The 13,108-nt window shown below is 34.4% G+C and overlaps 1 protein-coding gene across 5 annotated transcripts in view; it reads right to left on the bottom strand.

Annotated features, from left to right (window-relative positions):
• Nucleotides 1–13,108, bottom strand: part of USP34 (ubiquitin specific peptidase 34) — a 233,901-nt gene that overhangs the window by 93,375 nt on the left and 127,418 nt on the right. For 4 of the 5 annotated variants that reach the window (XR_006815060.1, XM_045979050.1, XM_045979054.1 and 1 more), the window contains 6 exons: nucleotides 11,200–11,326; nucleotides 10,956–11,103; nucleotides 5,540–5,640; nucleotides 5,106–5,315; nucleotides 1,157–1,282; nucleotides 42–164 (listed from right to left, as the gene is read on the bottom strand). Coding sequence is in view for 4 of the 5 variants with exons in the window: in XM_045979050.1 (XP_045835006.1) it covers nucleotides 42–164; nucleotides 1,157–1,282; nucleotides 5,106–5,315; nucleotides 5,540–5,640; nucleotides 10,956–11,103; nucleotides 11,200–11,326 (835 nt within the window). In the remaining variant the exon portion in view is untranslated. The remainder of the gene's footprint in view (nucleotides 1–41; nucleotides 165–1,156; nucleotides 1,283–5,105; nucleotides 5,316–5,539; nucleotides 5,641–10,955; nucleotides 11,104–11,199; nucleotides 11,327–13,108) is intronic. The other variant, XM_045979053.1, reaches the window with a different exon arrangement.

Raw genomic sequence — 13,108 nt, 5'->3', positions numbered from 1 at the left:
AAAATACAAATATTTCATGGTAAGAATGGACATTCAATTACCGTTGATTCTCTCCTTATCCTCCTGTTAGGTTTTCCTAGTGCTTCAATAATTTCCAGGGCATATAATAGCTTGTGAGCACTTTTAATTTTGAGAAGTTCTTTCCAATTAAGTCCATCATTACTCTTAAATTAAAAAAAGAAAAACACAGGTTTTCTCAAACCAACTTACTAAAGGATCCCTCCCAAAATAAACTTTAAAGAAAGTGATGCTATGTAAGAACTCAATTATTACATATACACTGAAATATTTTCAAACATATGAAGACCTATTGTATAACCGGTACTCACAGTATGCTTAAAACACCAATTATTCATTAAATTTTGTTAAAATTAATATACAAACAGCAGCATACGAAAAAAAATCTATCTTGAGGCAATTCAATATCTTTCCAATGAAAACACTGTGCAGCCTAGTTGAATGCTTTAACTTTTAAAGATACAGCAATAAAATCTATATTTAATAAAGTCACACCTACACATTTAAGTCACAAATATATAAATCATAAAATATTCTTTTCTAATCTCAATTTATGATGTGATATTCATACAATGTACATGTTTGACAACATTATTAGAGCTACTCTGAGTCATCAACCACCATTTGCCAGGCCTACCTTATTCACATCTACATCATTTGAGATATAGGACCTTCTGAAATCACGTGGCCAAGAACCAAATCATAAAAAACCATTAGTGTACAACATTAGGACACTGTTTTTCCATTCCTCCTGTAAGTGTTCTATTGGTATCTCCACAAAATAACCCTTTATTATATAGCTTTTTAAAAAATTAATCTAATTTTAACACATCTTTACAAAGACATCTAACACACTCGTGAGGTCATGACTATATCAGAATATAGAACATACTATGAAAAAATACTAATATAAAGCCAAATTATGTTTTCTAAAGATAATTTTAGAGAACCTTAGCCTTGTATTAGGCCTATGTTATTCAACCTCACTAACAAATAAATGAATGTTGAATGAACTGATGCTTTTTACCTATTAAATGGGCAAAATTTTATTGAGGATATAGGTCAAGCAATTTCATACACTGGAGAAACGTAAAATGGTGCCATCCTCTAGGAGAGTGAAAAGACTTTATGGGTTTACCTGTTCATCTGAGATATTCTGGAATGCCATCAACATGTTAGGACATGTAGGAAGAAGCATCAGTAGCTCCCATACACGCCTAGAGAGATTTTCTGCATGAAGATGAAGTTCTTCACATCTTAAGCTCTACACAAATAAGAACAACTGCTGATCAAGACAGATCACTTAAAAAAAAAACAACACCTACACTCAAACTTTTTTGCATAAAACCCTTATCAAATTTGATAATATTTTTCAGTCTTTAAAAGTGAGAAATAAACCATTGTTTCATGGTAAATAATTTATACCTTTGTTTATTATTTTATTTTTTATTCATAAACAACAAATACATTTATTCAATAAATTGATCATCATGACAAGGTAGTAGTTTTTCAACTTGTTGTTACTGAACGCTTTTTGGGAAAAAAAAGTAACCTGTAAATCTTGGCACTTTATTTACGAAATGTTTCAAATAGAAGTGAAAACATCTGTTTTACAAAGCCATTCAAATAAATTTCAAGAACATTACCAACTGTTTCCTCTTTGCAGGTCACTACTCTAACTAGGACAAAGTCCTGGTAATGATGAATTAAATCCTTGATCTTACATCTGGGAAAAGGAGTACAGCTGTTTCATTTTTATACTGCTAATCCATACCTTATTTTCCAGTCTCAGATAAGCAGAGAATTAAGAAGAAAGCAAACAATTTTAAAGAACCTACTTTTTGCCATTATCTATTAAGTCTGAATTCTATCTTTAAGATTTTATTTATCTCAGAGAGAGAGAGAGAGAGAGAGCCCACAGCAAGCTCCTGGAGCAGGGAGCCCAATACAGGGTTCAATCCCATGGGATCATGACCTGAGCTGGAGGCAGATGCTCAGCGAGTAAGCCACCTGGGTACCCCTATATTTGAATTCTTTAAGATCCTGAGATAATAGTAACCCGAAGAATGTATCAAAAAATATGTAAGAAGTAGGTTTCTTTTACTTAAAAAATTAAAGCATAACCTCAAGAGGTAAAACAACTAAAGCTAAAATTTGCCACTTTAGAATTTTCCAGAGTATGAATTTTTATAAGTCTATTACTGCTGCTGCCGTAATGATTTTTTTCACTATAATAATGGGATGTCAAAAGATTCTTCTATATACCTATAGAAAGTTTAGTTCTTTATGTATAATGATACAAAGCTAGTATACATTGAAAGCAAGCAAATCTTGGAGTTTCAAAGTATCCTTTGCTTTTCTCATCCTGATGAAAAAAAGCAACCCAAAGTAACACTTTTGGTTTAGCTGGGGAAATGGCACTGAAAGTTTTCAGTAAAAAAGAATCCATTCCTTTGTAAACACCAAGTTTAAAAAAAGAAGAAGAAGAAAAAAAAAAAAAGGATGTATTCTATGCAAAAAAAAAAAAAAATATGAGGAGAAAAAAAAAACCCAGGTGTAAATGACTATATACTATGTTATGTTATGTTATACTATGTTAAAAAGCCCTACCCTTTATTTTTATAACCTTCTGCAAGACCAAACCAGTCTTGACAACAAAGACACCCCACATTGACAATGGCATACTTGGCACAAATTCCAGCAAGTATCTACTATAAAATGAATTCTTCCCCTCCAGTTCAGGCCTCAGGTGGACTATTACAATGACCTATCAATTGGGCCTCCTACCTCCAGTCTTTCTCTAATATGTCCACCACAGTAACACCTAAACTTTGTTTCCAATAGCCCGTAACAGATTTCATTTTGTTCCTTTAAAACCTTCCATGATGATGGCAATCCATTTTACAAAGAAGAAAAATCTCACATGGCCCTTTGTGGTACAGGTTCCAATCTCCTTTTTGGTCTTTTTTTTTTTTTAAATTACACTATACTCATGCTCCCAATGTTTTAAACATGCATTCACTTTTCTGTGAATCTGTAATGCTTCTCTTTGCTTCCCCAGCTAGACCCAATTTAAAAGACTCCCCTTTTGCAAAACCTTCCCCAAATTTTTGTCCCCCCCCCTAAGTTCTCATAACATACTGCACAGCCACCTCCCAGAAAAGTGAAGAATTTTTCTAATTATCTTTCTTGCTTTTAAACTGCCCAAATGGTGCTGACATGAAGAAGTCATTAAGTATTTGTGGCAAAAGGGAAAAGGTTCAAGGCCATCTGTTACTGATTATTCTACTTGAACAAAAGAAGGATTTTTAAAGGAATTTAAAATTTTTTTTTAAAGATTTATTTATTTGACACAGAGAGAGATGGCACAAACAAGGGGAACAGTAGAGAGGGAGAAGCAGACTCTCTGCTGAGCAGGGAGCCTGATGTGGGGCTCGATCCCAGGCCTCTAGGATCATGACCTGAGCTAAAGACAGATGCTTAACTGACTGAGCCACCCACACACTCCAGATTTTTAAAGAATTTTAAAATGTGCCACCACAAGAGAAAAGGCTATGGGGAACAGAGGACTCAACAGCAGCTACCATGCATCCATGATCAAACACATTTTGGAAACATGGAAAAGAGTCATTTAACATTCTTGAGAAAGAAAGAATAGTAGCAACTGATTAAAGAATAGTAGAAAGCAGAAGAGTAGAAAAAACAGCACTGAATGTCACTCAATCTCAAAATAATTCATAGCATGAAACACATCAATGAACATCATCTTAGGATAAGTCCATTTAAAGGCATTTAAAAAAACAAAGTCAGCAGACTAATACTGAATCCTTTAGGTGATCTCATATACTCTCTAGAGTTCAAATACTATCTTTATAGTGATTACCCATATCTTATTTCTCCAGACCAAGCCCATGCTCTGAGCTCCAAACTCATTTATCCAACTACTTCCTTGACATCTCCACTTGATATCCCACAAACATCCATTCTTCATCTCAAATGGAATCTACCCAGTTGCTCAAGACAATCCTGGACACAATCTCCAGTTTTTCTTGTTCCTGAACATGAGTCTATCCCACTCTTAATGAAATCCAATTAAATCAACTTTATTTGTCCATTCCCGTCATTCTATTCCAGGACACCGTGAAGTCTTCCTTGGATTAGTGCATTAGGAGTCTCACTGCTTTTTCTATTCTTGCTAAATAAATCTATTACCTTGAAAACCAGAATCAGAACATGTGCTCCTTCCTCTGCGTAGAACAGTTTACTGCTGTTCACCTTACTATGAGTAAAATGGAAGCAAGCTGCCATAGCCAGTTTGGTTCTACTCACCTTTCCAATCTTGTTCCTCTCCCACCACTCTCCACATTCCACTCATTATTAGCTCTCCAACAACTCCTAGACCTGCCTGATTCCTTATATGAAGGGCTTCAGGAATGAGATTATTGTGTGCAGATGATCCCTCAATTCTCCTTATTTTGCTGGCTCCTTTTCATCTTTCTAGCTCAGATCACATATGGTTTCCCTCAGAGAAAACTTCCCTGACCAAATAATATATAAATGAGTTTCTTATCACTACTCCCTAATAATGTTAGTCTTAGCAGCTACCTCTATCTAAAATTTAGCTGTTAGTTTACCTGAAACTGTCTGCCAGGCATATCAATTATTTGTCTTCCCTACTGGACTGAAGGCTGAAACTGTGCCTACTTTGATCCTTATAAAACCATACTTGAAAGAGTGTAACCATATCATAATAGGCACTTAAATACCTACTGAATGAATAAATGGGTCCCTGTATTTTATTGTTCTTAAGAGATTACTGAGAATGAGGCACCTCGGTGGCTCAGTCAGTTAAGTGTCTGACTCTTGATTCCACTTGGGTCAAGATCTCAGGGTCGTGAGACTGAGCCCTCTGATGGGCTCCACGCTCAGTGGAGAGTCTGCTTGAGATTCTCTCCCTCTCTCTCCGGACCTCCCCCTGCACATGCACACATGCTCTCTGTAATAAAATCTTAAAAGACATTACTGAGAAAATTATTTTCCACTTGAAAGACAAATAAAACACTATAAAAATGAAATGATAAAGTCACCTCACTATCTTCCACTGCCACTTTTCCTGAGGGTGGTTTAAATGATGCAAGCATTTCTAATAAATCAAAAAGAGTAGTTAAATGAGGCTCTTGTAAAAGCAAAAGCATTGGAATGTTCTCCTTCTGAGGAGGTGGTAGGCAAGATGCTGGCAGCTGAACACCTTCCCCTTTCCGTTCTCTCCTTGGTGCACCCAAAGATACAAATACCATCTACAAAAACAATAGCAAAGGGGGAAAACAACAACAACACATAATTAGACATATCAAGTTTTGGTTTACTAAATCTCAGAAGTATAAAATAACTTCACACACAAACTTAACATACGCTTAAAACAAAAGCAATAATAACTGCTTTTGAAGGATACCTTCAATAATTCAACTGCTGAATATAATAGTCAATAGATCATTTAAACTCAAACCACATTTGTATGTACCTGCATATCTTTAAAACCAAGCTCATGAAGTGCTTTTTCATCATAATCCGTTGTTAACTCATGTCCAGATGAAATCATCCTAACAGGTCCCATAAGTCCTCCTTAAAAATAGGAGAAAACGTTAAGTGAACATTTTTATAAAAGCTAATTTATGTGTTGACACAAATATATGGTTACATTATGTGAGCCTTCCTCCTAACCATTCAATCTAAAGAGCCTCACTTCACTACATTAATCCCTTATTCTGCTTTATCCTTCTTTAAAGCACTTACGAGCATCTGACATTACATATTTATTGGTCTTACCACAAAATAAAAAACAAACAAAACAAAAGCAAAAAATAAAATCCAGTTCTATAAAGGCAGACATTTTATTACATTCAGAGATGTGGTTCCAGCACTAGAACATAACAGGCATTCGAATTTATTGTTTAATCCATGAAAATTTTTTTAAACAGGAAATGCTTGATAAGAGTAGAAGATTAAACAAAATGATGAAATACCTAATGAATAATTTAAACCTTAAGATTGTTGAATTTTATTAAGTTCATCTGGAAATATTCCACTGCACAGACACTACATAGCTCCTTAGAAATGAATAAGGCTACTACTTTTCCATAATGATACAATTCTTCATCAAAACTGTTACTCTAATTTTAAAATATTTTATAATAAGATTTTATTTTTTTATCTGAGAGAGAGCATGAGCAGTGGGGTGAGGAAGAATCAGGCTCCCCGCTGAGGGGCTCGATCCCAGCGAGCTGGGATCATGACCTGAGCCAAGGGCAGATGCTTAACCCACTGGCCACCCAGGCACCCCATAATTTTTAAGTATTTTTAAAGCTAGTACTGAAATTCATTTTTCTATTACGCTTTTGGGTTTTCCTCTCAGCACTTTCGATATTGCTTAGTTTATCCACACAGTTTATGATTTAGAATAATTTCATCAAGTTTAAAATGAAAATTCCATTATGATTTTGATAGAATATATAAACACAGTATCTCTACAATATTTGTAGAGACATGCTAAGTAGATATATGTAGTTAAGTGTTCATTTATATATTTCAACAGAAACTCTACGTTAAACTTACAATACTTCAGCAGACTTTTATTAAAATGATGTTTCCACCTTATCAAGATAATAATACAATCCATGACTGCTCATCTTTTTCAAAATATTGAAATAAAAACATCCTTAGCTATGATGAAGTGCTAAGATAATTTATACTTGGCTTTGTTCCAAGTGCATCAGATACTCTAACCATGTATAACTTTGTTCCAAAAGAGAACTAAGATGGCTAGTACTTTATTTAGGCTTTTGGATTCTACTTGATGTCAGACAGGCCTATACATTGTATTACACATCAATTTTTTATTATAATGGTTGAGTTGGCTTTTACAATTAACTTAACAGTTTTCTATCTTTTGCCACTTTTGAAAGCATCTTTTCCATCATATCAGGGCAACTCTCTCAGGTCCCCTCCCTCCTGGGAGCTTTGTACTATCACTTTGCTATTGCTCAAAATAAACCTTGCTTTCCTGCCCAAGAAAAGGAAAAGAAAACAAAGAAAAAAAAACCAAACTGCTTATTCCTTAAGAGTTCTAGAAAGAGTAACTACCTTTTAAATACTTCAAATCTTAATGTAGTATATGTTTTAAAACAAGAAAAAGTAACAAGAAATCTGGAAAAACTCTTAGGTTACAATGGTATATTAACACATCTACATTTTACCCTCTGAAATTCCAGTAAAGTAAAATTTCAAAATTTCAATAATTTTAGACCGGGGGAAAAAAATCAAGAAGACAATACCAACCAAGTTTGCAAGCTGAACAGCAAATGAACTTGTGGCAACTAGTCAGACCCCCAAAAAGATAAATCTCAATCCAGACACAGGCTTACAATCTATATTTATCCTGGTTGAACATAGGAAGAAAACCAACACCTGACAGGGGGGGTGGGGGGTGGGGGACAAAGGTAAAAAGAGAGGGAAAGGAGAAGAGGAAAATAAAAGCAGCTCCATGATCTGTGAGACATTAACAAAAAGTCTAGGATACACTAATGTAGGGGCCTAGAAATTAGGTCAAAGGGAAAAGAAAAAAAATTTTTTTTGAAAAAAAAAATTGCTAACCTTTATCTAACGTGAAAAATATAAACACAAAGACCCAAGAAGCTGAACTTACCCAAAGTGCATTTACACAAAACACAACAAGGCACATTACAATCAAACTGCTGAAAACCAATGCAACAACAACAACAACAACAATTCTTGGGGCACCTGACTGGCCCAGTTGGTAGAGGATTCAAGCACCACATTGGCAGTAGAGCTTACTTTAAAAAAATTTAAAACCCAAAACAAAAAACTTCAAACACAGTGCGGGGGCACCTAGTGACTCAGTCAAGTGTCCAACACTTGATTTCAGGTCAAGTCATTATCTCAGGGTTCTGAGACTGAGCCCGCCATCTGGCTCCCTGCTGGGCACAGAGTCTACTTAAGAATCTCTCAACAAACCCCAAAAAGGGGGGCGGGTTCACCTGTGTGGTTCAGTTGGAGGAGTGTCAGGCTCTTGATTTTGGATCAGGTTGTGATCTCAGAATCCTGCAGTGAAGCCCTGAGTCTGCTCCAAGCTCAAGCTCAACATTGAGTCCACTTGGGATTCCTTCCCTCTTCTTCTCCCTCCCCCTCCACATGTATGTGACTTCTAGCCCTCACTAAAATAAATAAAATCTTAAAAAAAAAAAAAAAAAGCACAGTGTATATACAAAAGATGAAAGGAAAAAAAAAAACCACTTTTAATCAGAAACTCTGTAAACCAAGCAACAACGGGTTTAACTATTTACTAAGTCCTGAAAAGAAAACAATCCTTGACCTACAATTCTATGTTCAGGGAAAATATCCTTCAAAATAGAAGGTAAGATAAACTCTTTTCTCCAACAAAAGCTTGAGAAAATACATCACTGAAAGACATGAAATACAAACATTCTTAAAAGAAGTTCCTTAGAAAGAGAAAAAAAAAAAAGAGAGAAAAAACAAATGGAAATTTTGATCTATACTTGGCAATGAAGAATGCCAAAATGGTAAATACATGGTAGAAGAAAGAAAAGGTGAGATTTAACTAATAAAGAATAATCATATAATTTGCTAAACATTCTACTTAGAATGCAGGAACCATGAGGCTGAATTTTAAAAGATTCAACAATTAAAAAAAAATACCAATGGCCTCAAAGATATTTGAACCCTGAAAATAGGAACACTCAGAGAACAAAGAGATGTTAGATACTAAAAGCATGATAGCGAAAACTCAAAAGAAAAAATGCAAAATAAAGGTGAAAACATCTCTCAGGAAGTTTAAAGCCAAAGAAATGAAACATGAGAAAAATAAGTAAATCTGGAACAGTCCAAGAGATAAAACATGTAGATAATGAAAGAAATTATTAAACAGCAGACAAGAAATCAATAAACTAATTCAAGAAAATATCCTCAAACTTAAAGATACAAGTTGCCAAACTAAGAGGTGCCAACCTATATCGTAAGGTACCCATCACAATTGTTGAACAGGCCAAATACTCAAGAGCAGGTATTACAAAATTTTAGCACATTAGGAAGAAGAAGACTGTTCTCCCCCTTAATCTATCAAATTTAGGCTTATCTGTTTCACACAACTAAATAACATATTTTAGGAATATATATACCCAAGGTATAAAGAACACGCACATATACACAAATCACACAAAAATGATAAACTAAAAAATCAAGACTGTGTTAGAGGGAAGTGGAAAAGAGGATATTAAAGAGGAATACACAAGTAGCTTCTAAAAATGTTCTAGTTCTTCATTAGGATGGTATGTACATGGACAGTTTTCATCGTATTATTACTCACTTCATATTCTCTTCTCTATGTATATTTCAACATAAGACACCTTTTGACCAGAAAATTCCATAACTAGGTATTTAGCCAACACGTATTAGATGATATATGTGTAGGGATATTCTCTGTGCACTGTTCATAAATAGTAAACAAATGCCCATTAATAGAGGATAAGTAAAAAACATCATGGTACCACGTTACAGAATATGTGTATTTAAAAAGAATAAAGCGGGGCGCCTGGGTGGCTCAGTGGTTTAAGTCTCTGCCTTCGGCTCGGGTCATGATCTCAGGGTCCTGGGATCGAGCCCTGCATCGGGCTCTCTGCTCAGTGAGGAACCTGTTTCTCCCTCTCTCTCTGCCTGCCTCTCTGCCTACTTGTGACCTCTCTGTCAAATAAATAAATAAAATATTAAAAAAAAAAAAGAATAAAGCAACTTCCTATACACACTATAAATGGAATGCTACCATTTATGTTTTACGTACATGAATAATTCTTATATTACATCTTGGTATCTCTTGATGGATATGTAAGAAACTAACAACAACATACATATCAGGAAAAGGGAAAAAGGTGGTTTAGAGATAGGGGTAGGGAAACTTTTCAACACCTATTCTATTGTACCAAGAATATTTATTAATTATTCAAGAAAAAATACTTAAGATCTGATACTTAAGAAGATGCCAAAGAATTATCAGTGCACATAGGCAAATTAAAAATTCTAAAAAGAAGCTTTTAAATTTTAAGATTTTTTTTTTTTTCTAAATATACATACAGCCTGTTACATTTTACTTAAAATTTAAAGGTCTGAAATTTTAACAGCTTTCATGGTTGTTCCTCTGATTAGCTCACACTTTATGTGCTATGGAAAGACACTAAAAATGCTCTAGTGGTTACAGTAATGGAGGTATCAAATATACTTTTTGGACCTATATGAAAAATTTCTTAATATGATACTCTTTTGAAGGGAAGGGGAGATACCACAGGTAGGATTTTTTTTTAAAGATTTTATTTATTTATCTGACAGGCAGAGATCTCAAGTAGGTGGAGAGGCACACAAAGAGAGAGAGGAGGAAGCAGGTTCCCTGCTGAGCAGAGAGCCTGATGCAGGGCTCCATCCCAGGACTCTGGGATCATGATCTGAGCCGAAGGCAGAGGCTTTAACCCACTGAGCCACCCAGGCGCCCCCCACAGGTAGGATTTAAGGGTGTATTATTTTCATATGCTCTGGGGAATAAAAGAAAATATACCAAAATGACCAAAAAATTTTATTGGGTAAAACTGGGTACTTAAGTAGTACATGGAAAATTAAACTTGTAATTCCCAAACTGCTTACCAAATAACCTCAAAAGTAAAATTTTTTTGAGAAAAATGAGAAAAAAAATTTGCAAGTAACATCTGTAGGAATTCTTAACTCTTCTGTGAATCAATGGCACCCTACCAAAAGGAGAGGAGCCATGAATATGCCTGATACTCTTAAAAGAAGCAAAGGTTCTAAGTTGATATATAATAGAATCTAGTAATTATGAAAATTTAAAATGTTGGACTTACCAGGAAACTCTCCCTTTCGGCTGCTTTGACCAAACTCCTGAAGCTGAGCTTGTTGATTTATTTGTTCTTTCTGTAAATTTTCATACCAATGAGTTACTTCAGCCCTAAGATCTGCTACCTGGTCACTAGGATACATTTCAATAGTCATCTGAAATATGAGATGCAACCAATTTAAAAATATAACAAGAACAGATACTTGAACTGGGAAATGTTATCGATTTAAAAACTAAAATTATATAACTACCTTGTCAGGAAGTCCAGCTGGTTGGCATACAACCCGTAGCGGCAGGGACTGTTTGTCACTCAGTGCTTTCAAATGACTACTAATACCAGTGCCTTCAATTTGCCACTGTCTGAGATGGTACGCAAACCTAAAACACAGAAAACCACACACAGGAAGAATATCATTTTAAACCACCTTAATTTTACAGACGTTTTTAACATTTTACAAAATGAAAAAGCCCACAAAAGTTTCTAGCACATTCCAATTTACTCTACAGCATTAAGCTTAGATTCATCATACTGCAACAACTTAAATGCGTAAATACAGCTAAGAGTTCATTAAAAGATAGTTTACTAGAAAAATTACTGAGGAAAAAATTTCTCATTAAGAACATTATTTAAAAAAAAAAGAAAATTATCTTTTTTTTTTTTTTTTTTTTTTTTTTTTAAGGGGGAGAGTGGGAAGTAGTGAAGCAGGAGAATTCAAAAGAAACAAACTAATCCAGGAAGTGAAATATAAGTTCTCATTCCTACACTCACAGGAGAAAAAAAGGTTATTAGGAACATTTTTCAGAGACAGAAATGTATCCTAGTACATATATGCCTAACAGAATTTGAGAGCTGATTCCATGACTGCTAAAATTATAAAATAAACCACAAAGACTAATCTTAAGGGAGAAAGGCATCTAGCAAGGTCACTCACTAAATACTGTCAGTTTTCTAACTGATTTTCAGTTGTTTGAAGACAGGATCCAGGATACCTGAATTTCGTTAAGAAAAGAATTATCAATGTCAAAAACTAGTCAGCAATTCTAGAAGGATGAAAAGTAAGGAAATAAATGGACTTGATATCCTAGAAGCAATCCAATGTCCAGCTTTCACAGCTGAGCAAACAAGTAATCCTAATCTTTTAAGACAACAGATAATTCTTAGTTGTGGGCAGGGGCATGCAGTCTTGTGCAAACGGTGTTCAGAGCATCCTTGGTCACTATCTACTATATTCCAATAGTACCCTGTTTTCCCTTAAGCTGTGGTAATCAAAAGTGTCTCCACAAATTACCTACTGCCCCCTGGCCAACAAAATCACTCTGGCTGAGAACTACTCTTTAAATGATAACCTTTCCTCTTTAAAAAAAAGTTTTAAAAGACAGTTTTATTTACTCTCTTAATATAAGGAACACACAAACAAAATAAGTACTTTATATTTTCATTCTATAAATGTTAGACAATTTTAAATTAGAATTAAGCACATTAAGCACTTGAAATTGTACAGTGATACCACATAAAGGTGTGCATGAAGATCACTGACATTTTAAACTAGCTCTTAGTGTTTTGAATATTCAATTTTGTTTTCTAGTTTCTCTACCTGCCACCAAAATAGTAAGTATTTATATAAGTTACTTAACACCAACATTAACTTTTAGAGTAAAACATGAACAAGTATAAAAGATTTCTAGCAAAGGATATTACACAATCATTTTCCATGAGTTAGAAAAAAAATTGTACATCTGGGAAGGGATTTTTTAACTGAAATTCATTCAACTTATAAGCAGTACCATTGAACATAGGAAACTTAATTTATTTTTAAAGACTTTTAAAATAAAAGCATATATTAAAAACACAAGTAACACTGTGTGAGAACTAAGGGTTTAAACCAACAGGCCCTTTCCGGTTTGTTCTCTGTAGACTCTGAAGCAAAAAAGAAAATTTTGGAAAAATTTGTATCATCTCATTAACAGTATCTCTAAGAAGAAGAGGTGACAGATTATGATGACTTTCATTTTTTGCAGTATTACCCTTAATATCTGAATTTTACAAATAGTATTTATTTTTATTAATTTGAATAAGACACATCACCACATTTGCTTTTTTTTTTTACTTTTTAGAGTGGTAAAGTAATGAGGCAGTGTGATGTCTATTCCAAAAACTCT

Source organism: Meles meles, chromosome 15 (genome assembly GCF_922984935.1).
Source record: "Meles meles chromosome 15, mMelMel3.1 paternal haplotype, whole genome shotgun sequence".
Lineage (NCBI taxonomy): Eukaryota > Metazoa > Chordata > Mammalia > Carnivora > Mustelidae > Meles > Meles meles.
The sequence above is the reverse complement of the archived record's forward strand: the minus strand, read 5'-3'. Positions and strand labels throughout refer to the sequence as shown.